Source organism: Emydura macquarii, unplaced genomic scaffold, assembly GCF_026122565.2.
Source record: "Emydura macquarii macquarii isolate MOO-44397 ecotype Brisbane River unplaced genomic scaffold, CSIRO-AGI_Emac_v2 contig_1597, whole genome shotgun sequence".
NCBI lineage: Eukaryota > Metazoa > Chordata > Testudines > Chelidae > Emydura > Emydura macquarii.
In genome coordinates, this window is record NW_027131734.1 from 2,636,386 (window position 1) to 2,662,414 (window position 26,029).

At 43.8% G+C, this 26,029-nt stretch overlaps 1 protein-coding gene across 10 annotated transcripts in view; it reads left to right on the top strand.

Annotated features, from left to right (window-relative positions):
• Positions 1-26,029, top strand: part of CEP170 (centrosomal protein 170) — a 191,777-nt gene that overhangs the window by 41,310 nt on the left and 124,438 nt on the right. For 9 of the 10 annotated variants that reach the window (XM_067555263.1, XM_067555264.1, XM_067555265.1 and 6 more), the window contains exon 3: positions 15,947-16,036. In XM_067555263.1, coding sequence (XP_067411364.1) covers positions 15,947-16,036 — 90 coding nt within the window. Of the gene's footprint in view, positions 1-12,788; positions 12,919-15,946; positions 16,037-26,029 lie in introns of those variants that run through there. The other variant, XM_067555273.1, reaches the window with a different exon arrangement.

The following is a 26,029-nucleotide window of genomic DNA, read 5'->3' on the forward strand; positions in this document are numbered from 1 at the left end:
TTATTCTCTAAATGCAAAGAATGTGGGGAAAGCATGATAAAAACCACTGTTAAATGCCACTTTCTTTATCTTCTCTGTTAACGGTTCATGGATATTATAGAAGCCTTGCTAAAACACTTTATAAAAGGAACACAAAGGAATTAAGTAGAGGATTAAATTTTAGATATATGCCCAAGCATTGTTGTTTCAACAGATGTTTTATTCAAGTCCATGGATGCAGATTTGTCCTACAGTGGAGCCTTACGTAAGGTATACCAAAGCACTAGTGTTCATAGCTTTGCATTTGAGATTAGATTTATCTGGAATATTCCAATATGTAAATCTGCTCCTTTGTAAATACTGCATTTTTAAAATGATTTATTTTTATAAATTAGCATAGTGAGAGAACCCGTTGGTAGAATAAACTATCAACCAGAAGGTGAAAAATTCTGAATTGTTGACATTACTCTCCATATGAGATAATTTTGGTGCTCATATTTCAGATCCATTATTCTAGCCAAAAATAAATTAATTTTTTTATTTCGTGTGTACACATTTTTCTTTTGTATCAATTTTTACCACTTTCTGTGGGCAAACGTTGTTGGAACTATTCAGGCTTGCACATCCTGAACACTTCCTTTCCAATGCAGATTCACTTAAAATCTTGGATGATATTTACAATTGAATAGAACTTTTTTCTGAAAATCACACAAAGGCAAATAAAACAAGATAATTGGATTACCATATACCACCAAAGCCCAAACTTTTCAGCCTGAGAGCCACATTATTTCAAAAGGATCCAGAGGCTGCAGTTAATACTTTGGAGCAGATTCTATGTTCCGTTCTGCTCCCTTTGTACTCCTCAAGTGGTGCAAGGAGAGCAGAAAGTTAGAGGCCATAGAGCTGTTGTAGCTGATTCCTACTCCTTCCATGCAGCTATTAATGAACAGGATGGGGAGAAGAAATAGGAGTGTAATTCCTGGTGGAAACCACCAGAGTGCAAACTATGTCACAAAATGCATATGTGGTCTCTCTTGGGAAGTCATGACTCCTGTATTGGTGTTCCTAGCAGTTTGACTTGCAAACCATTACAGAACTGAATTGCCAGACTGATTGTTTGCCTTTGGAAGGTGGAAAAGACAAAGCAAGCTGTTCTTCAAATAGATGTAGCTGTGTATTCTACTTTGGTGTGTGCGTGCCAGCACACTGGAGCCGAAGAGACTTGCCTCTCAGTACTTGGGGTGACCCTTCTGCCTGGGGGGACCAACACGGAGCTGCTGTCGGCCTTCAGGATGGTGCGGGTACCTCTAACCCTACCCCAGTACCTAGTAAGGAGGTTAGAAAACCTGTACATTGACTCGCCTGTACTGTTGACTCTGGTTCCTCCCTCTGGGCAGCTAGTAAGTCTGGTACTGATGAGGGAAATGCCAGAGTACCAATTGTTTCTACATCGGCAGCATACCAGGCAGGTACAGACCTCTCCTCTCTTTCAGTCCCCACCACTCCTTTGGTTCAGGACTTACCCAGTGCTGTGTCAACTATAGCCTCTTCAATTTAATGAGCCACCGAATCTTCAGATTTGTTGGCACCACACCCTAATGTTCCCCTTCCATGGGTTCTGGAAGTAGGGTCAACACTGGGAACAGAATGGGGGGACTTCGGTACTGGGAATCTCCTTGGCATTGCTGCAGTTGGCACTGCAAATGCTTCCGTGGTGGCTTTCACTGCCCTCAATGTCATTGTCATGAGACACTCCAGTACCGCTGTTCAGGACTGACACCGCTTCTGGCACCAGCATGCTCAATACTGACAAGACCAGTTCCATCTGCAGTGCCACTTACTGCCTTGTTCTGGGCGACGGATGAGTCAGGCCGTGTACTCGCTTCCTCTGGTTTTGGTCCACCCTTATCTCAGGATCCTGAGGCTGGTCTGTGTTTGAGTCAGCGTCATCATCCTCCCACTCTCCATTGCTTGATCAGCATCGAGGGCTGTCGATGGAACATTATGGGTACAAGGTTTGGCAAGTATCTCGTGATTGGGACAGAGATCCCTGGCCCAGTGCCTACTGGCTACCAATTCCTTATCCATATCAATGGCTTCTATTCAATCTGTTGGATTTTTCTCGATTTCAGAGGTCCACTCTTCGTCTCATTCAAAGACAAGATTGCCGACCGGCTCTGCAGTGGTGTTTGTCAGTCTGCCTCAGGCCCAATCACCAGTGATGTTTCACCCTGTTGAGCCTCCAGGGTCATCCCTGAAGTAGGATCCGGCTCTGGCTCAGTTATGGACCTTGTCTTTGTCTCTGGATGATTCTGTGCTGCCTGATTCATCCTCCCCTTTGGTACTGGAGGATATTAAGGAGTAGTAAGACCTTTTGCAGAGTGTAGTTGATTCTCTCAGTATCCAGGAGGAGAATCTTGCAGGAGAACATCCACAAATTGGTGAACATTTTACAGCTGGATACCTGTGGGAAAATTGCCCTCCCAATCAATGATGCACTACTTGGACTGGCTAAGGCCGTCTGGAACACGCCAGCTTTGGTACCACCTGTGGCTAAGTACATGGAAAAGCGCTTCAGAGTTACGAACACCTCGGGCATGTAGGTTGTTCATAACTGAAATGTTGTTCTTTCAAAAGTTTACAACTGAACGTTGACTTAATACAGCTTTGAAACTTTTCTTTGCAGAAGAAAAATGCTGGTTTTAACTATTTAAATGAAACAAGCACAGAAACAGTTTCCTTACCTTGTCAAATCTTTTAGCTTTTCCTTTATCTTTTTAGTAGTTTACGTTTAACACAGTACTGTACTGCATTTGCTGCTCTTTTGGGATCTCTGCTGCTGCCTGATTGCATACTTCCAGTTCCAAATAAGGTGTGTGGTCGACCAGTCAGTTCGTAACTCTGGTGTTTGTAACTCTGAGGTTCTACTATATTTCATCCCCATGCAGGGATTTGAGGCGTTTTACTCCTGTCCAGCACTAAATTCCTAGTTGTAACTGCAATGAACGACAAAGCTTGGTAGAACAGGTTTAAGTCCACCCCAAAGAATAGGGACTTTAAATAATTGGACACCTGGGCAAGAAGATTTACACTCCCTCTTCCTTGCAGGTGCAAATGACTAACCAGCAAGCCTCACTGTCCAAGTATGACTTTAGCTGGACAGCTATATCGGAGTTCACAAACCAGCAGTCCGAGGCCTCGTGGGAGGAATTTTGGGCATTTGTCAGTGCGGGCTGCATGGTGGCTAAGACATCCCTCCAGTCCACACTTGGAGTGGCCAACATCTCACCATAGTGATGGCCTCTGCGATCACCCTGAGGAGGGCTTCCGGGCTGTAGAATGTCCAGCAAGCCATTGAGGATTTGCCTTTCAGTAGCCAAACTCTGTTCTCGGGCAAAACTGACAAGATGTTGTACTCCTTCAAGGACTCTAATTCAACCCTTTGGTCCTTGGGGGTGTACATGCCAGTGGTGCAGAGGTGCCATTACACTGTCCAGTGGCAGTATCATCCATGACATATGTTTGACCAGCCATTCCCTCCTCCTAAGCCACATGATTACCCTAGAAAGAGAGATCTCATAGGGGAAAGCAGTTAGGTTTGGTGTTCGACCCCTCCACATGTCCTCTGCTGTCTCCTTCCAAGCTCCTATTTTGACTCCTCGGTCCAGAACACTATTCCAGGAGTTGCTCCTCCCTCCTCATCTGCCCATCTTTGGGGACAGACTGGTCCGCTTTCACAATGCCTGGAGCTTAATCACTACTAACAGTTGGGTCCTAAGCACCATCAGCTCAGCTTATGCCGTCCAGCTCCTCTCCACAGCTCTTCCCACCCTTCCTTCCTGTCCCTCTTTAGGGACACCTCTAACAAGATAATGCTCCTCGAGCAGGTCTGTTCTCTGCTGGCTTTGGGAGTTGGGGAGGAGGTTCTGCCGGAGGACCATGGCTTCTACTCCCAGTACTTCTTGGCACCCCTGCCTTGGATGTGGGTAAGACTCAACCTGGACCTTTGTGACCTCAACAGATATATCAGGTACATGACAATATCACCACAACATATTATGTCAACAAACAAGGAAGAGCACACCAGGTTTCTTTGCCTAGAGGTAATCAATGACAGTTCTGCACTGAGAAGAATATTACTCTGTTAGCCATTCATTTGCCTGGGTTTTGAATCATCTTGTGGACCATCTCAGCATGTATTTTTCCCTAAATCATGAATGGTCTCTGAAAATGAGTGTTCTTCAGGTCATCTTCACAGCTTGGGGCATCCTGATGATCAACCTGTTTGCTACAGGGGACAACCGGAAATGTCATCTCTGCTGCTCTTGAGGGGAGCTCTGTTCAGGCTCCCAGTCAAATACTTTCCACTGCTGTTGGCAGTCGACTTTCCTCTATCGCTTTCCTCCAATCCCGATCATCCTTCAGGTCATCGTCAAGCTCAAGGCGGATTGGGCCAAGCTTATTCTTGTTGCCCCGGCGTGGATGAGACAGTGCTAGTTCTCCAACCTTCTCACATTGTCTATTCAGCTGCCATATCGCTTCCCCTCCATCCTGACCTGCTCACTCAGAATCACAGCCCCACCTTGCATCCCATGCTCAGCTCCCTGTATCACATGGCATGACTGCTTCATGGCTGAATGAGGAGGAAGAGTAGTGTTTGGTGACTGTCCAGCAAGTCCTGCTCAACAGTAGAAAGTCCTCTACCAGAATGGCCTACTCAGCAAAATGCAAGCAGTTTTCAATGTGGTCATTAGCCTGCAGAATCCAATTGACACTGGCTTCTATCCATGACATCTTGGAGTACCTGCTTACACCTTCAGAAGTTGGTGCTTGAGCTTGAGCTTAGTTCATCTGGCAGTTATATCAGCATTTCATCCCCCTGTTCAGGGAAGATTAGTCTTCTCCAGTGCCATGGTAACGAGATTCTTAAAAGGACTTTTTCATTTACATCCCCCGGTCTGAGAAGAGTTTCTCCAGTGGAACCTAAAAACGGTCTTGGCAGCTATGATGGGTCCTCTATTCGATCACCTAGTGTCTTGTCCCTTTCCGCTATGGTGTCAGAAAATTTGCTTTCCTTGTAGGGATAACCTCTACAAACAGACTGTGAGAATTACAGGGTCTGAGGGCAGAGCCCCCTTATAAACAATTCTCCAAAAACAAGGCGACTTTATGACCACACCCAAAGTTTGTGTCCAAAGTGGTCTCTCAGTTTCATTTGAACCGGATAGTATATGTGTTTTTTCCTAAGCCACATTCATCTCCAGAAGAGCAGCATCTCATACCTTAGATATCAGGCAATGTCTAACCTTTTATCTGGACAGGACTAAACCGTTTCATGCTTTGCTTTGTTAGTTTGTGTCATATGCAGACCACATGAAGGGTTAAAGCAGTCTCTTTGCAGACGATCTCCAAATAGGTAACATCCTGCATCAAAACAGAATATGAAAAAGCCTAGGCCAGGGGTCAGCAACTTATGGCATGCGTGCCAAACGTGGCACATGAGATGATTTTGAACAGCATTCTCACTGCCACTGGCACCAGGGTTCTTTATAATTTTTGGTGGTGCTGGGAACTGCTCCTGGCCAGGATGCTGGGCCCATGTCACATGGGAGAGAGGTGGAGGAGGAATGGGTGAGGCTGGGAGGGGTGAGCTGCCATCGTGGAGTGCTGCATGGGACTGGAAGCGGCTCCTGTCCAGGGCGCTGGGCCCAAGTCACAAGGGAGAGGGTTCGGGGCAGGGCCAGGTGGGGGGGGGGGGATACATTTTAACATATATAAAGTATTACTGGCACACAAAACCCTAAATTAGATTGAATGAATGAAGATTTGGCACGCCACTTCTGAAAGGTTGCCGACCTCTGGCCTAGGCTATGCCCCCTCAGAGGGTGCAAGCTTATTCTACAAGGGCTCAAGCAACATCCATAGCATTCCTCCGTGACATTTCCATATTGGACATTTGCAGGGCTACTGTGTGGTTGTCAGTATTAGGTTCATGAACCATTACACTATAATGTCATCTTCCAGGGTGGATGCAAGCTTTAGTAGAGCGGTCCTGCTCTCTTTGTTTAGGTAGACTCCAAGCCTTGCTTCCTGTGGTGGGAGGGTACTGCTTGTGAGTCACCTAAGTAGAATACACAGCTGCAACTACTCAAAGAATAGGAAATGGTTGCTTACTGTAATCATGGTTCTTTGAAATGTGATGCAGACATGTAGTCCAGAACCCACCATCCGTCTCCTCTGCATTGGAGTCTTGTGTTCCATTCAAAGTAACTGAGGGAGGGTCGAGGCAGTGCCACCTCATATAGCCAGAGAGGGGCTATGGCCACAAGGTACAAGCGCCACCCTTCTCCGGGTACTTCTAGGCAAATTTATCTGGCTCCGGCTCATTGGGCACGCACACACCAAACACCGAAGTGGAATACACAACGGCATCACATCTTAAAGAACCACAGTTACAGTAAGTAACCACTTCTTTCTCCTTTCCAGTAGCTAAGGGGGGGACAGAGCTTTACATTTCAAACACTTGTTAGTTAGAAGAAGATTCATAAGATGGAGCTTCCCTTTCCAGCAGCTGATAGTTTGAGTAGGGGTTGAACTTCTCAACAGGATGTTGCCATTGATGCCTCCTACCCATATTTCTATATCTGCATATGGCTAGTAGATGTCCATGAATTTTTTCCAAGCTCTGTGTTCTGTTTTAATTACAATCTATTTAAGGTCCTGGATGAAGTCCTGCAGTTACTATAAGAGACAGTTTCAAATGGCATATTCCCCCTTATCGCCATCCTCCAAAATAGCCACATTCTAAAACTAATCTGTGTTGAACTGGATTTTGGGTGGCTTTTCAAGAGCCTCTAGATTATAATTTTTTTGACCAGACACTGTCTTCCTCTATATGGTTGTACAACTTGTAACACAACTGGGCTCCGATCCTAATTTGTTCCTCATTCAAAAATGAGTGCCACCAATAAAATCCCATAGAGAAGAGAAAGGTGATAGGCTGCAAGTTTGAATTGAAGACCACAAGTAACACCAAACAGAAAATACCAATCTGGAATCCATGCAACATTTAGATTCCTTAAAACCCGCAGCAGCAAAAAAAGAATATGCCTATTAAGTGAGAGAGATGGATAAGACATTGGCAACCATAATATGGTGAAAAGATTCCAGACCTTAGAGTTCCAGTGGCACTGTTTGAGAGAAGTGTTAATCCTACCAGTGCAGAAAAGATACGTGCTAAAATATTCCAAGAAGCTGGGAACCTTTTTTAAAAGTATAATTTAAATTTATTTTAAAAATCTATTTTTCTTCTTCCAGTGATTGCTCATGTCCATTCCAGTATAGGTGAGTGCACGCCACCATGCACGGTTCCCGGAACTTTTTTCCCCTTAGGAGATCCTATAGGGTCGGTACTGGTGCCCCTGGACTCCCGCATGCATGCCGCAGTATATGAGGCATTGCCGGCCCTATACCCCCTAAGTTCCTTCTTTCCACCTGTGACGGTTGCTGGAACTAGCCTTGCTCTCTACAAGTACCATTCCCCATTGTTTGAACTCTTTGTTATTTGAAGTACTTTATTTAGTTTTAAGTAGTTGTTAAGTGTAGTTAGATAAGAAGTCCCTGAGGGACTTAGAGCTGCCGGGCCATGTCCCGGTCGCCCGGATTTAAGCCGTGTGCCTCCTGCAGGAAGGCCTTCCTGCTCAGTGAACCCCACGATCGGTGCCTTACGTGCCTGTGGGAAGAGCACAGGAAAGATAAATGTAAGATCTGCGGGGCTTTTAAACCGCGGACTCAGAAGGACCGAGAGATCTGGTTAAAAGACCTGTTCATGGAGCCAGCGCTCCGCCCAGCATCCGAGCCGTCCCGCTCCACGGCACCAAGTGTCACCTCAGTGTGAAGTGCACCTCCAGCACTGGCCTCAACTCGGCGACGAGCAACATCCCTGTTGCCAAAGAAGAAGAGGCGAAGCGCGGACACTCCTCTGCACCGTCGGTACGGGCAGGGTCGAGTGTGGAGATGCACCGGCCACGGCCCATCGAGTGTTCTCTGGTGCCTGCATCTCTGAGCAGGGAGCCTCCCCCAACTCCTGGGAGTGGCATAGTGCCTCTGCCAACGCTGTTGACACCGGAGGCTTTTCAGGCGGCACAAGCCTTGTTGGCCTTTCCCATGGCATCTCAGCCCCACCTTCCGTCGAGGAAGAAGGGGCCGGTGTCACGGGGCAAACCCACGTTGGGTCCCCCTGAAGGTTTGTGGAGATCCCCAATATGGGGAGGAAGATCTCACACCAGACGGCCATCGGGTACAGCGAGGATGCTCCCCCAGCAGTCGCTCCAGGTCAGTGTCCTCAAGCCAGCCTGCTTCGACTTGGAATGCGGAGTCTCCCTCTTGGTGCCGACGGCCTGTGCCACCTCCAGCGCTGGGGACCGACAAGAGGCAGCACCATTCGAGGTCCACAAGGCGGCACTCAGACACCTCCTGCTCCGCATCCCCAGCACCGAAGAGTTCACCCACACCGAAGCGGTGTGGAACCAGTCGCCATACGAAGACCCCGCACTGCGCAGTCCCCGACGCAGAACCTGGTCGCCGGAGTCAGGCTTGGCACTGCAGAGTTTGGAGCGGTGCCGGCCTCGGTCACCAAAGAGTAAATTGTACCGTAAGTTCTTGGTGCCAAGACGACACTCCGGTACCTTGAGCTCCTTGGAGCGCACATCTGCTTGCCGGCACCATTCACAGCAACGGAGGCGGTCCTCATTGTCCTCCAGGTCGGAGGTGTTGAGAGGACAGTCCCTGGCACCAGGCAGCACCCAGGACCAAGGCCGTGCACGGCACCACAGGTCTAGTGGCTCGGTGTCCCACAGAGGCCACAGTCGTCAGGGCAGCCGATGCCCCCACAAGGCGCCACAGCCGGCGGCGCAGTCAGCCCCAGCTTGGCCACAGGGTCAATGGCTGCAGCAATGGCCTTATTGGGCCCAATGGGGCATTCAAATGGGACAGGGGCCACAATCCATCCTGTCAGTGGGGGTTTGGTCCATGCTTCCAGCTCAGGAGAAGGCCCACAGACATCACTCCTCGGATGAGGAGTTGGACCCCATGGAGGGACCCTCTACGGGTGCATCCCTTCGTCAGGTGAGAGAACACCCGCAGGACGCGCCTCGACAGTCCTTTTCCTCTTCACCAGATGAGGCAGTCTCCTGGGACCATATGGCGCCACTGGAGGATTTCAGGGTGCACCAGGAGCTGCTCAGGAGGGTGGCCTCTAACTTGGGGCTGGAGGTGAAGGAGTTAGAGGAGGCCAATGATACCCTCTTCAATCTGCTGGCAGCGGCTGCCCCAGTGAGGGTGGCCTTACCAGTCCACTATAGGGTCCTCAAAATTGTAAAGACCCTATGGCAAACCGCTTCCTCGGTTGCCCCTACATCAAAGGTGGCCGAGAAAAAGTATTATGTCCTGCCTGAAGGGTTCGAGTATGTGTTTACTCACCCGGCCCTGGGAACCCTGGTGGTAGATGCAGCCAACCAGAGGCAAGGTCAGCCAGTTTCCACTCCCAAGAACAAAGACAGCAAGAAGCTGGATTTGTTTGGGAGAAAAATTTATTCAATGGCAGCCCTACAGTTCAGGATTGCCAATCATCAGGTCCTCCTGTGTAGATACAATTTTAATTTGTGGGACTCCCTCAGGTGGTTTGCTGAGGCCCTGCCCCAGGACCAGACCACAGACTTCACCATCCTGGATGAAGGAATCACGGTGGCTAGGGCAGCGCTCCAGATGTCCAGTGACGCTGCTGACTCGGTGGCTAGGGCCATAGCTTCCGCCATTGCCATGAGGAGGTGCTTGTGGCTGCAATCCTTGGGCCTGTCCCAGGAAGTGCAGCAATAGATTCAGGACCTCCCCTTTGATGGGTCGGCTCTATTTTCCGATCAGACCGATACAAAGCTGCATGAAGGACTCCAGAGCCACGCTTCGCTCCCTGGGCCTGTACATGCCCCAGTCTTCGAGGCAGCAGTTCTGGCCCCAGGCACAGCAGCAGCCAAGGCCTCCATCTAGGCCCTTTTAACCCTATAGAAATAGGGACAGGAATGGGGGGTTCAAAAGTAGAAATCAACCCCCCAGCTCGTCCTCAGCCCCCCAACAGGGGCCCCCTGGGGGTCGGACAACAGTTAAACAGCTCACTTGAGGTGTCTGTCCTCCCCAGCCACAGGCGTTTCTCCGTCTCACGGTGGCTGGCTCCCACTAATGTGCCGAGCAGACACCCATTGAACCAGGTGGTCACAGTTCCCCACCCGTCCTACCCTCCCTAGACTGGTGGCAGACTCCCCGGGCAATGATGAAAAGTGTTCCGTTCAAGGAACTGGTCCTGTTGGTCACCCTAATTTCTGATGCTCCTGATGTAGGATGGGGAGCCTGCATCAGTGTCCTCAGGCAATCAGGGGCCCTGGTCAGGGAAGGAGAAGCTCCTGCACAGCAACGTGAAGGAGCTGAGGGCCATTCACCTAGCGTATAAGTTGTCCCTTCGATTCCCGTGAGCCAGAATGGTGCAGGTGCTGACAGACAACACTGCAGCCATGGTTTACATAGACGGCAGGGGGAGAGCGCGCCCCTCGGCCCTTTGCAGGGACTCCTCAGAGTGAGGAACGAAGAGGCGGATAGCCTCAGCAAGTCGTTCCTACTCCGCCATGACTGGCAGTTAGACCCAGAGGTAGTGGTGAGGATCTTCCAGAATGGGGGAGTTCCCCAACTGGACATATTTGCCTTGGCTGGAAAGCAAGGTGTCCAAGGTTCTGTTCGCTCCGGGGTCGCGTGACTGGGTCGATTTCCGATGTGTTCCTCATGAACTGTTTCCCCTGAACCTAGACCCCCTGCACCTCACGGCTTGGAGGCCCTGTGGCTGATGGAGGGAGAGAGAGCCTGCTCGATGCAGGCCCAACAACTCCTTCTTGGCAGCAGGAAACCTTCTACACAGGTCGTGTATTGGACTAAGTGGAAACAGTTTACCTTTTAGACGGAGTCTGGGGCAGTCTGTCTAGCCTGTCGCCTTAACAGGCAACCCTGGAGTACCTGCTCCAGCTAAAGCTCCAGGGTCTAGCGCTGGTCTTGCTGAAGGTTCACCTGGCAGCCATTTCGGCCTTCCATCAGCAGCTAGAGGGGAGATCGCTGTTCTCCCACCCCATGTTGGTCAGGTCCCTCAAGGGGGTGGAGAGGCTTACCCACAGGTCTGTGACCCGGGGCCTCCCTGGGGTCTCAATCGGGTCCTCGAGACACACGGCCCCCCCTTTGAACCCATGGCTTCATGCCCCCTGCTCATGCCTTCAGGGAAGGTAGCCTTCCTGGTGGCCGTTACCTCAGTTAGGAGGGTCTCTGAGATTAGGGCCTTGCTTCGGAGCCCCCTTATACAATATCCTGTAAGAATAAGGTGCAATTGAGGCTGCATCCAGCCTTCCTGCCCAAGGTGGTTTCCCAATTTCATGGTAACTAAGATAATCTTCTCCCCGTGTTTCCCAAACCGCATGGTTCGGAGGAGGAGAGGAGATGGCATCTCCTCATGGAGTACATCATGCATCAAGTTCTGTGACCAGCAGGCGAGGGTGTCCCTCCTGGGAACCATCACAGCGCATTCAACCAGGGCTCAAGCGCCATTGCCAAGCAGGCGACAGAGGACATGGGATTCAGCAGAGCCATACTCAGGGCAGCTCACCGGTAACTCCTACCCACCTCCAAGGTATTGCTTGTTAGTCACCTATAATGGAATGGACATGAGCAATCACTCGAAGAAGAAAACAAGGTTACTTACCAGTAACTGATGTTCTTCGAGATGTTGCTCATGTCCATTCCACAACCCAACCCCTGTTCCCACTGCCGGAGTTGGCAAAAAGAAGGGACTGAGGGGGCATAGGGCCGGCAGTGCCTCATGTACCATGGCATGTACATGGGACTCCAGGGGGCACCAGAGCCGCCCTACAGGATCTGCTAAGGGGAAAAAAGTTCCGGGAACCATGCACGGTGGTGTGCACTCACCTATAATGGAATGGACATGAGCAACACATCTCGAAGAAAATCAGTTACTGGTAAGTAACCTAGTTTTATGGTAAATATAAAATATTTAATCCTACACTTTCCAAATTTCTCAGAATCCTTTTCATATTCAATATTAAGCATACCAATTTCTAATAAATTAGTTACTCCAATCAAAAGTTAGAGAGGATAGAAAACAGAACTTAGAATTGGGACTGGGGAGCTAGCTCCTCCTTAGCTGTGGGACTTTACTGTCATACTGAATGTTTGATTTAATAAAAATACTGTGCCTTCCCTTGATTGTTCCTCCCTATTTCTTCGTACCTTAGCAGAATTTTTTACAATCTTGAAGCCTGGAAGCAGTGTAGTAAGTTGGTGTAGTAATTAATTTATACTGTGTCAGTATGGACTGTGAAATTTATTTTGTTACTCTACGATAAACACAAATAACAGAGATATAAGTTAATGTTTCTCGTTGTGAATCTAGGTTTAATGCTAACATTTTGTGCAAAGTAGTGAAAGCAGTTATGATGAGTAATCTGGACATGAAAGCAAAACAGATTGTCATTAAGCCAAGCTCTTAATTTAAAGCTTTATTTAATTTGACAGGAAGCAACAGAAATTCCAGACTCTTTCTTACATTCAGGGAATATCATTGAGTTGTTTGAGAAGGGAGTCTTTGAAGAATACTGAATCCTTAGTTTAAGTATCTCTACCTCTGAAGAAACTATTGAAGGTTAATTCTTGGTCACATATTTAAATAATAAAAATAAAACCTTTTCATGATTAAAAGGTCTGGAATCCTTACATGCTTATCTCTTTTGGATCAGAAGAAATACGAAAGTACATTGGAGATTTAAAATTGGAACATGAAGGCAACCAGCAGCTTGTCTAAGCCTTGTATGTGGATGTTATGGGCAACAGGCCAAGGTAATACTTAGCTATCTTGTGTGAGAGATGTTAATGATACAAAACTACAGTGCACTCAAGTTTAAAGGCATAATAATTATCATATGCATCAGATCACTTGAACCATTACATGATAACTTCACACTGTAAAATTACCAGATTGTGAAAAGAATAATTGTATAAGTTTATATCAGGTATGTGTGTTTGTTCAGAATATACTGTGCAAATAACTAGAAAATCACAGGTGTCAAAAAATGTAAATTTCATAATTTTGAAGAGACACCAACATGGCTACAGCAATGCTGCAAACAAATATTTTTAATATATTTTTCATAATACTTTATTTTCTGCAGAAACTTCATTTTCTTCTAGGTAAATAATTGTGGCATAGTGAATTGCTTGGAAGAGATCTGTAATGGAATACTGTATATTGAGCTCTTCACCTTTACTGGGGATACGTCTACACTGACGGCAGCAAAGTTGCCACCATCAGATCGATCTTTCTGGATCAATTGAGTGGTCAGTGAAGACCCACTCAATTGATCAGGAAGTCAGCCTAGTAAAACCACCTCTCAATTGGCGTAGCGCTGCGTCGATGGGAACACAGTTCCCATCGGTGCAGTGAAGTGAAGACACTGCAGGATGGAAGTACAGCAGTCGACAGGAGTTACACAGGCTACTCTGCGTAGCTTGCATAACTCCGGTTGACTGCTGCCAAATTTCCAGGTAAGTGTAGACCAGGCCTTAGTTTATACCATAGCCATGAGAGAGAAATTTTTTGGTTGTCAATCGGATTTCTGTTCTCTGAAAGACATTAATGTGTTAAGAATAGGCATAGTCTCCAACTTCTAGATATCTGTCAAATAACTAACCTCAGATTTTTATTACACGACTCAGTTAATATAACAGGTCCAAGTTATACATATGATAATAAAAATATAGTCAACAGTGTCCTGCTTTTTAAAAATGTTGCATATTTGTGAATTATAGAAATACATTATTCACCTATGTATATTTACAATATCCAATGTGTAATATTGTAGCCTAAAAACACTTGAGTTTCAGCATTTTTATTTTTTTCTTTAACAGCTGATGTTAGTACTAATACAAAAACAGCAGTCTAGGAAAAATGTATATTGTCCTATAGTCCAGAACAATGGCAACTGCAGTACAAAAAAATGGCATTTGAATACTTTCCATCTAACAGACATTCTGATGACGAGCACTTAATCATCTGGTTATGGTGAATCTTTCCAATCACAAGCTGGAAATTAAAAATGGCCTCTTTCCTCTGTTTCTTTGCAAATACTACTTAACTCCAGAAAAGATGATTTACCCCCCTCACTCAGTGCTCTCCTAAATCCATCATGTGGTGTGCTCAGTGAATTATGTTCCCTGTTCTGCATTTTGGGAGGCATGTGTATGGCTAAATGTATGTGTGTTCTCTTGCAGCAATGGACACAAATATAATTTGTTAGTGTTTGAGGTTTTCTTTTTAGTTTCAAAATTGATATTCAGTGAATACACCAAGTGCAGGTTAGCAAATATCTTTCAGGGAGATGGATATAACTTAATTTAACGAACAACATCAGTTTTAGTAAACAAAATATTTGGGACAAACATATTTGTTTGGTAGACAACCAAACTTGATACACACATTTCTCTTAAATGTGTATTTCTAGCCTACTAAATGATATGGAAGGGAAGTTGCTTCCCTGGTCTGAAACACTTTTTATTAAGCTTCTTTGTAAAGTAATGCTTTCATAGTGTATTGTTGTAGTGTAATGGGTCAATACCCTTGCCTGTTGATTCTGAAAGTTTAAATCAGTGGTTCCCAACCTGTGGCCCGTGGGGTCTTTCAAAGTGGCCTGCCGCTCTCCTCTCACTGGCTGGAGAAGGGAGCTGCTGCCTAAGGACCCAGGTGGAGCCCATTGCCACGGGGCTACAAGACCGGTGCAGGCTGCTTGCTGCAGCCAAGGGGATGGGCAATCAGCGCTCCCCTCCCCCCTTCCTGAGGCAGGGAGCACAGCAAAGCGCTCTTTCTGGGTCCATAGATGCTGGGATCCCTGCCACAGCCAGAGGGAGGGGAGCACTGATCTCCAGTCCCACTGGCTGTAGAAGGGAGTCACTGCCTAGGGACCCAGGTGGAGTACCCAGGGCTAAAGGACGCGTGAAGTTTCCCTATTGCAGCCAGGGGCACAGGAGATCAGCAAGGAGACAGCCTTCTCACTGACCCACCATGCTTGAAGGAGGGGCAGGACTCTAAAAATTCAGTGCCTTCCAGTTTATCATCCACTGTGGCTTTGCTGCCAGGCCATATGCTTTAGTGTGTAGTGACAGTCACTCATCTACACTAGTGCTTTGTCCATGAATGTGTGACATACTGTGAGTAACTTGTAGGTGTTAAATAGTGAATGTAAAAATGAGCACAGTAGCATCAAAATGTTTACTTTAAATATGTCATGATTTGTAGTCCTTAATGGTGTATACATTAATACATTTTTTATGAGTTGATAGATTGATGGCCCTTCAGGGTTGTAAAAATGATATTTGTGGCCCTCAAGCCAAAAAAGGTTGGGAACCACTAGTTTAAATTCATCTGTATTTGGCACAAATGGAAGTATTTTATTCCTTGTTGTTTCCGCGTTATTTATCCATGTTATAAAACCATCTCTCTACTAGCAATTCTTGGGGAAAACCTGGTACAACAAAATGTAATTCTAGCCCATCTGAAACAGATGGTAGTTTTACATTTTAAATGCTTGGAAATGGTGTAAAACTATAGAGGCTTCTAATGACAGAATTCTAGAAAATATAACCATGAAACAAGGAAGATTTGTTATCCAGCCTGTCTAAGAGAAAATAAACCACACAAACAAACCCAGTTACTTTTGGTAAACTTAATCAGAACACATCAATAGAAAGCACATAACTGTGTTACTACATTACCTGTGTTACTATGAAAAAGATTGTCTGTAGCTTCTTCTCTTTTCATTTGTAGTTTTCATATTATCCCCTGGCATTAATTTTAATCTTTTTAATATTTCAGTCACGTAGTGTGGACAAGCAACATGCTGTGGTTAACTATGATGCCTCTGCAGATGAACACTTGGTAAAGGATTTGGGCAGCCTAAATGGGGTAAGTTAACAAATCCAAGATGGCTTCCCTCAGTCATATAGGACATATCTTTATTTTTTTTAAACAGACAGATAATTATCAAGTACTTATGAAGTTTTTGTAATGAAAATTAGAAAATGGGGAGACCAGCTAAAGAAAATGTTTTTTTCACCACTACTATGGAACATTTAAAAAGGACGGAGTCAAATGTTACAGTAGTAATAGTGCTGATTGTGTTAAATTAAAGTTGAAGTTCAGAAGAATAAAAATGAAGATGGTAAAGTATTTGTGTTTGAACAGCACATACCACAATGGGATCCTGGTCCATGACTAGAGCTCTTAGGCACTATGTTAATACAAATAATAAAAGTACTTCTGCAGCATTTCAGAAATACAGAAGCAACAAATCTCTAGTTGAATAGTTCAGTTTATAAGCACACTAATAATTTGCATCACAGTTTCTAAAAATTTACTGCTATGGCAAACATACTTACTGTAGGAAATAGTGTTTAACCATGTTAATGTTCCAGTCCATTGACTTTAAATACATATTGTATTCTTTTTCCTCCTTTTTTCTGGAAAAAATGATATGTTATACACGTATCTGAAAAAATTATCCAGTAGTTGATTTCATGTACAATTACTTTCCCATAGTTTATTTTGTAATTTGTTTTTGCTCTTTTTAGTATACTTTTTTCATTGCAGTTTATCTGTGAATATCATGTAATAAGTGTCAAGTTAGTGGAGAGGAAATCTATAATATACTAAAAAGACAATAAAGTTCTCGAGAGAAAAACTGTTCATAAAAAGCTTCATATGATCTTTTACATTTTAAGGCACTTCTAGGAATTGCGTTTGCAACCAGCTGGGTAAGCTTTCATCTTTTTGTAAGTGTGTTAAGTATTTTAGTGTATGTTATAGTAGTTTAAAGTTTAGTGATTGTCATATTTTAGTAGTCATTTTAGACATTACCAAATGAACTTTATGTAGACTGTAGTTGTGACTGAATTAAAAAGTATACAGTATAAAGCCTGTTTATTTTATATTTTAAAAAATGTGTTCAGCTGTGACTTCTGGGATTGTACTTAGTGAGACAGCTGGTTGGTCTGACATTTCTTCACCGCACTTCAATTCGTGTAGTATTTATGACAAGTTAACTCAATGTTGCCTATGTGTTTAGGGTTTGTTTTTTTGTTTTAATCTCCCCAGCATCATGCCTCAATCATTTGCTCACCCAACATGCAAAGGACATATATCAAAGAATTCCTTATTTTCTTCAATTTATGGTAGAGAATATTAGGTCATATGAATGTAGTCCTTACATTTTTACTTCTCTTCCTTCTGAACCTCACCTGCTTTCTGCTAAACCTGACACCAGTAGCTCATAACTTTCTCTGGCATCACAATGTCATGCTTCAGCCAAACAACAAAAGTTGCTGGGCAGTGTATACAGTAACTTCACATCTTTCATAGAACTAAAAATTGAGTGTTGCCTGGTACACTTATCACAACCTGATTTCATTTATGTGCAAACAATATAATCCCAACCAGTAACATACTTCATGCTTTAAAAGGGTCAGTTTCTTAAAGCTGAAAACAAGTATGAGCAAAATAGAGTTGGAGGAGAAATTTAAGACCACTTCAGACAATTTCAGATCCTTGCTTTACATTTAGGGTGTGTTTTGTCTTTTTTTTTTTTTAAGGGATAACACCCTGCTTGGCTCCCTTTTTTAGTCTCACCACATAGCATAACTCAACCAGCTTCTGTGCAGTTTTTTATTCTGTTGGAATTAATAGCCTTTGTGTAGCCAAAGGTGTTTGTGGGACTTCTGCTGTCATGATCCTTCATTGGTCTCTTCACGAGGAGAAAGACTGTGTTCATATGAATACAGAGAATTGTTGATTTGGTCCAGTCATGCAAAAACTTGACCAGAAAGGTCACTTGATTGGTGGTTAGAGCACTGTTAGATGGTAGTGGTCACTGTTAGGGTAGCATTTGTTGTCTGTAATTGGACATGTTCACATCTGATCAGACTGTTGTTACTCATTATGCAATAATCTGAAAAGGGTGTGAATACCTGTGCACCAGTGGGAACAATTTTGTGTATGTGGATGCATGATGTGTTTTAGGCATGCTATAGGATTTTAACTCCCCCATTTTAAATAAAGCCTCCGAGACCAAAGAGTTTCAGTGTTCATGAAGTTCTTAGAGTCCATTCTGCTTCTGGTTTGTGTGGGCCCAGTGCACCACAACCAGAGAGTTTTACCTTAATGGTGCCCATCAAGGCAGCACATGTGCCATTAGCACTCTTGCACCACTGCATTATGGTAGGCAGGGCCACCCCCTACACCCTTCACTTCCTTCTTACCACCTGGAAATCTGTATTCAGAGTATGTAATGACTTGCTAACTGTGAGTTTTCTCCCATTCCAAGGAGGTAATCTCCCTTCTGGAACTAGTTACTATTACTTGGTTGTGTAAATAAGCATATGTTTTCTTTGTTATTTTCTGTTATAATTTTGGCCATTGGATCCCTACTATACAAGAGCTACTGTTGCCCGGTGCCAGGATACACCTTGGTCTGTGGGATTTAAGCCTTATGTTTACTGCAAAAATCTATGCCAGTGAGTGACCCTTATTCCAGACGCCTAAAGTGCCTCCTTGAATGTCACATTTGAGTGCCAGATCTTCAAGGACTTCAAACCCTAGACAAAAAAGGATTGAAGGGTGAGACTGCATCACCTCTTTCCGGAGTCTGCTCTGCATCCACCTTCTATACCTTCCCACTCAAGGTATGCACCAAATACTTTCACCTCAGATAAGAGTGCTTCTCCAAACATTGCATTGGAAAGTCAGCACTGAAACCCTTGTCCAGTGTCAAGAAAGAAGCATAGAACATTGGAATGGCATTCCTCAAAGGAGCCAAGCACCTCTGGAAGGTTCAGGTCCCCGGTACTGTCACCCAGGGTTTTCAGAACCCAAAGCAGTGGTAACTTAACTGTTTCTCTCCAGGTGGTGTCAGGAATAAATCACTGGGGGCACAGCTCATCCATCTGATGCATGATTGATACAAACCAGAGTGCTTTCATCTAAAACAACTTTTTATTAGGTCTCAAACATGCGTATGCACACCTGCACATACACATACACACATGCTGGATATGTACACACTGACGGTGGCAAATTGGCTGTCCTCAGATCGATCTATCCGGATCGATTGAGCAAAAGTGAAGACCCGCTCAATTGATCTGGAAGCCGATTCAATTAAACCACCTCCTCAAAGGCGTGGCGCTGCATCGACAGGAACACATTTCCTGTCGGCGCAGCACAATGGCACGCTAAAGGGAAGTTACCAAGTCTACGGGAGTTATGCAAGCTTCTCCGCATAGCTTGCGTAACTCCCTTCGACTGCAACCGAATTTCCAGTTAAGTGTAGAGTAGGCCGCTGTCAAAGTAGATTCAGAGCATTCCAAACAGTTATAGTTACCTAAAAAGTTTAACATGTTTTTGAGGAATCAACAGTTAGGTTTCCAGGAGATCCCCTCCTTCTGTCTGACTGCTAGGGAACTTAGGTGTCAAATCCTTGCCCAAAGGAAAGCTTCCTCAGACTGCTTCCAAGCACACTTTCTAACTAAACTTTCTGTAAATTTTCTCCGGACAAAGCACATAACTCATAATAGCCTCTAATAGGCTAACAATTCCCCTAGCAACAGCCAATAACAATTCATTATTCTTCTTATCAGCAAAACATTTCTAGCCATAAAAACAATAAAACTTACATATTAGAGACACTTAAAATCAAGGTCGATTGTCCAAACATTCCTCCTTGAAATGGGGCAAACTGGTGTCTAGGACCTCTGAAAGCTGTCTTGGGGCAGATTTGGTAGCGAGACCCATGGCATCTTCAATAACTAAATACAGGTGTTCATGGCTTCAGTTGTCAGGTCTCCTGCAGAAGGTCCAGCAGATTATCCAGGATCTCCCCATTAAAGATTCTTCTCTCTTCTCACTGTAGAGAAATGAGAAGCAATGCAGTCTCAAAGATTTGAGGGCCATGCTGAAATCATTGGGAATTTACACTCCTTTCCCTAAAAGAAAACAGTTCCCCCTATAATCTCTCCAGAGATACCTGCTTTTCTCGCCTATGCAGCCTGACCTCAAGAAAAGGTGGGAAAAACATTGGGGAACTCCACCTCCTCAGTTTTCTTCCATGGCACATTCTTCAATAGAGCCTGGAAATCTCAATCAGCCTGTTTTGATTATCTTATTGAGAACAGAGTACTAAATCATTACATGCTAGTTTCTCCCTCCCCTATTTTTTCCAACATGTTATCCTACTTTCTATGTGCTTGGGTCTATATTACCACTGATCAATGGGTTCTAAGTACTCTGGAACAGGGATAAACACTTCAGTTTATTTACATCCCTTCCTCTCACCTTCTCTACCCTCTTCAACAAGCACTCTCACAAGGCTGTTCTCCTCCAGCAGTTCCAGTCTTTCCTCCATTTGGGAGCTATAGAGGAGGCTCTATAGAGAATGTTTCTATTCATGGTATTTCTTAATTTCAAAGGCAAAAGGAGGTCTCCAACCCATCTAAACCTGTAAAATTTGAATAGATATATAAAGCAAATAAGGTTTCTCATGGTCACTATAGCCTCCATCATCCCCTCCCTGGATCCTGGTGTCTGGTATGTTGCCCTCGGCCATCAAAGCCACAGAAGATACCTACGATTTCTGGTCAACAGCACTCATCAGTTTACGGTCTTGCCTGCTGGCCTGTCTGCTATCCCGCAAATATTTCCAAAATGCATGGCAGTGGTGGCTATATTCTTTATAGCTTTATAGCTCAGATGTGCACATTTGCTTGTGGAGAATACCTGTGCTTGGAGATTTCCAGTAAGTTTTATGCAACTTCTAAAGCTCCTGGAGCATCAGTTCCATTGGCAAGGAAGATCTTTTTAGAAATGTCCTGTTGAAAACTAGGATCCTCTCTTTGTTCCCCTTCCCACCTAAAACCTGGACAATTTTTGTTAAATCCTATTAACTACAAAGCTACCAGATTCTAATATTTAAAATAACAGCAAGCTTTTATGAGAATAATCAGATTTGAAATGATCAATTTTTAAAATATTTTTTAAATGTTGTAATATTCCACTGTCATTTTCTCTGAATCCAGGCAGATAAATCAGTTGTCTGGACTCAATGACTGGTAGAATTATTAAGTTCTGTTAGATCTTTATCCCTCATGAATAGTTCATGTATGCTTTAACATTATAGCTACATAAATCCATGGGAAGTGTAGCAGACTGTTTTTGTAATCTGATTTTTGTCCAGCCTTTACTAAAGATATTTTTGATAGAATTGTCTCCGTCAGCAGTAGATAGCAATACAGATGGAATTTTTAACAGAACCATATGTTATGTATAGTATGACTACTGCTGTATACTTACTTCAGGAAAGCAAACAGCATTACTTTAAGTGCACATCTCAGAGTTTTAAGAGTGAACACACAATATTCCCACCACAGTTATAAGAGGAAACAAATTAATGAATAGTATAGGCTGGAAAAGATTGAAATTTATTTTTAAATGCATTTTTTCACAATTTATTAACTTGATTTGTTATCGTTGACTTACTTTTAATATATAGAGAATAGAAGATAGATATATATATGTATAGAGAGAGAGAGAGACATATATAGATAGATAGACAGACATACCTATATATATATATATATATATATATATATATATATATATATATATCTATATATATATAAAAATAAAAGAATAGGGAGTACGTATCCAGATTCGTTATCTTTCAGCTTAATTTATATCTATTTTTAATACACATAGGAGCTGGAGAGCAAACAAGCATGGGATAAGGGGAAAAAATGAAGGAAGATTGTCTCTCTAATACTATACAGAAACTTAATTTGATTCAGAAATACATTGCCAGTCAGCAACCATGTGGGTATGAATAAAATCTAGATGGAAAATAGGTAATCTTGTCCATTTTCCTTCCAGTTGAGGGACTGTTCTCTCTAATATATTTCCAAGCTTTGTCCAGCTAAGCTTTCAATACCTCAGACAGTGGGGCTTCCACCAAATTTGTGGGGCAAGTATTCCACATCTAGTAGATCAAACTGTTGTTTTCAGAATTGGGCATATAGATTTCCCTTAATGCAGAGACTGAACTCTCTTGGAAAGCAGCAATCATCATTTCTACGAATGTGTTCTTCACAGAGTGAAGTGTTTACATTCAAATAAGGAGACACATTTCCAACCCCCTTTTGCTCCTTTTTAACTGGACCAATTGTTCCACTCTTGATGTGGGGTTCAATGGACTGCTTCACTTCAATGACATCCTAACAGCAGTTAAAGAGGTGCAGCTCTTGCAATGTCAAAATGTTCTGAGAAACAAGTTTAGTTTCTGAACTTCCTTGGGGTCAGGGCAGAGAAGTGGGGAGGGAAGGAGAATGAAAATTAAAGGCTGTATTAATGAAGTCAGCCTTGACACTTAACTTCTCCTTCTCCAGCACCTGTGCCAGGTGTTTAAGCACTGACCCAGAAGTCCTCATGTTCTCCGCATAAGAATTTAGAGGCTACTATGCAACACCTTCATGGATTCACAATGGAGTGTCTGATTTGAGGACTGCTGCAGGCTAGTTGAGGAAGTCCTAACAGTCTGCTTCTCTGTGATGGTGGAGTCCCTAGACTTGGCTCTGATCTGAAGGAGCGTCAATGTTGGGCTCCCAAGCAAGTTTTTATGCAGGGGAGGCCTCCGCATCTCTGAGCAGCTGAGGCTCAAAATTAATGTCCTTGTGCATCAGCATCAAAATGAGGTGGTATCGGAGGCCAACATAACAAATCATTAACATCTGGGAATAGAAGGAAGCAGCAGAGTCTGTAGGATTTGAGCATGTGGAGTCGAGACCAGATCACAATTTTGAAGTCTTTCCCTTTGTTATTTAGGGATCCACTTTCCCATTTTCTTGCAGTTAGGCTTTAAATTCCATCGAAGAGATGGAATCTAGAAATAAAAAAAATGGAACTCTATCCAGTTCCACTCCACATGACTCCCCAACCCATTTTCCCCACCCTTTATTTGAGAAGGATCTACTGAAAATACAGAGGCGAAACCCATTATGATGGACATCGAACTGTTATGTAATAATCAAAGAATACTCATATATAACCTAGTTTTTGAAATAAACTAACTCATATTGGGGTAGTGGAATGTTTATTATATGTCTATACTGCTTTAACTCAGTGTGGGCTGTTGGAAGAGCAAATAGAAAGGCAATACAGTGGCTCCTCAGGACCTGCACTTGAAAGACAGTGGAGGTGAATAAAATGACTAAGGAGCTTTCAAAGGATGGTCTTCCAGAAACTGGAGAGAGAACTGTTTGGGGAGTTAAGAAAGAGACACTTACCCAGGCCCTAATGGGCTTGGGGGTCCTATAGGAAACTTAGAACTACCGGTATCCATGTGGAAGATGGATAGACGTGTATAATCTGTTTTATTGTTTTAAAATCTATTTTTTCTGTAATGCTTTTGATGTAAATAAGTACCTTGTTTGGTATCCAATAATCAAACAGCTTTACTTAATGTCATCACTCCTGAGGGAAACAGAGCTTCAGGATCTGAGCCTACATCAAGACCTGGTGAGGTAATCACAGATTAGTACCAGGGGACTGCAGCCTAAGGCCCTGTCTGAGCGTGGAAGAAATGTGTGATTTCCACCTAAGACGGGTGACAGCTTGAGAATTGAGAAAGGGCTGCACTCAGAGACCTGGAAGTGTCAGGTGCAGTTAGTCCAGTAACTGTCACACCTGTCTTTTTCAACTTATCTTTCCCACAGTAACGGTTTAAAAACCATCAGTATATTCACACTTTATATTTTTATAAAGCAAAAATCCCAATAATAGCTTTATGGTTGCTCCTGCCTGTAGGCTGGGACAAATATGTTTTTGTGGTCACTTCTCATTAAAGACTCTCAAGTACTATGTTGACATGCAACCTTATGAAAAACTAGATAGACAAAAATGGCTTCTTTGATTAATTCTGGCAGCAAAAAAAAGGTTTCACTAACATTTTTGGGAAGGGAATTTAATTTCTGTATTCTCAGGAAAAAGTTCAAGGTTCATCCAAAATTCCTGGCTTATATTAATTGTTCAAGAGGCTTTTTGTGGGGAAGGGAATTGGGGGTTAGAGAAGGCTTGCAATTTCCAAGATGCCGTCATCCATTTCAGTTGTGCCATCCCATTAAAGAATCACATCATTATAGATTCTTCCATTTTAGAGTACGGTGGTCATCTAGGCCATCTTGTAATATAAGGCCTATGGATACCAGAAGAAATTAGATTTCATATGGACATAATTGAACTAAACAATTCTCCTGGCACTGAAAGGCTGTCTTCCTAAGATTAAAAGTTAGTCTTTGCTGTGCTAGACAAGCAGTACCACAGCACTGTACTACTTCAATTAATATGTTGTTGTAAGCATTATATAAGTAATAAATAACTTGATGTTGAACTGCTGGACTTTTCTTTTGGGCCCTATGGCTTTTCCAGATGAGTGAGTGGACTGACTCCAAGCCCTTTCATGTCTAGTCATCATTTAATTTTTTCACAAAATTAAAATGGTTTTTCAACTCTTCCCAAAGAGTTGAATATATCTACTGAAGATATATTTTTATATGAATTTATATTTTGTCCAGTCTTCCCTCATATTGACTGCTTTTAAGTCTGACGGTATTCTCCATATGCTCTATATATCATATGTGCTTTCAACATTTATATTGAGATAACTTTGTGGAAATTTCATCATCTTGTTATTGGTTTGAATATAGGACTAATGGGATCCCGTATATGTTAATTGTCTTTTTGAGTGGATATTGCAAGTTATGACGAGATTCTTTTGCTAGTTTCTAGAGCTCATTCTGCTAGTTATGATTGCTTCTAAAGAATGCATTCTTATATCAACCGCTGAGAGTTATACCATCTGTCAGCATTATTTTTAGATTGGAGGCTAGGTAGCAGCCTATGGCAATGAAGCTCTGCAATTTTTTTTAACTTCCCTAACTGTACTTCTCACCCATCTTCCCAGAGGGTTAGTCCTTATTGATTTCCTGGTATGGTGATCTATGGTGGTAAAAAGAAGAATGAAAACTACTTTGTCTAGTAACTGGAGTTGTTCTTCAAGTAGCTTGCCCATGTTGATTCCAAGTATGTGTGTGCGTGTCGCATGCACAGTCAGCAGAAGGTTTTTCCCTTGTGGTATCCATAGGGTCGGCTCTGGTGTCTCCAGAGTCATGCACTCAGGACGCCGTATATAGGGCCCTGTCAACCCTCCTGCCTCTTCAGTTCCTTTTTATCACCCAGGACAGTCGCTGAAACACCACTCTTCTCTTGCTCAGCAAGCTCTTCCCCAGTAGATTTGTTCACATGTACCTGTAAGTAGATAAGATTTAGCGTTAGTAGTGATAGTTCACAGATTAGTATTGTTAGGATCCCGCTTATCAGCATCTTCTTCCTCTACCCCCCGGACAGGAGCATGCCTCAATCCCCTGGTTTTAAGCCGTGTGGGGTCTGTAAGAAACCTATGCCAAGAAAAGATCCACATTCAACCTGTCTAAAGTGCCTGGGAGAGACCCATCAGAGGGATCGCTGCAAGAGCTGCAGAGGTTTCCACTCCAGAACCCAAAAGAAAAGAAGCCAGAGACTTAAATTTATTCTAATGGAGGCAGCTTTCTGACCACTGGAGCAAGTCTGGCAGAACTGAGACCTAGCATTTTGGCTTCAGTGTGCATAGCACTGGCATCAGTAAGAGATACAGTGCTGAGGAAGGACTCTAGGCATAGAGACGCTTGGCACCGGCATGCATCTCTGGCACCAGGGGACACTGCATGTGGAGAAATGTGGCACCACTCTCAATTACCAGTCCCATGTAAAAAGCAAAAGAAGACAGATGGGGATACTCACTGAAGCTGAAAACATCTGGCCTAAAGG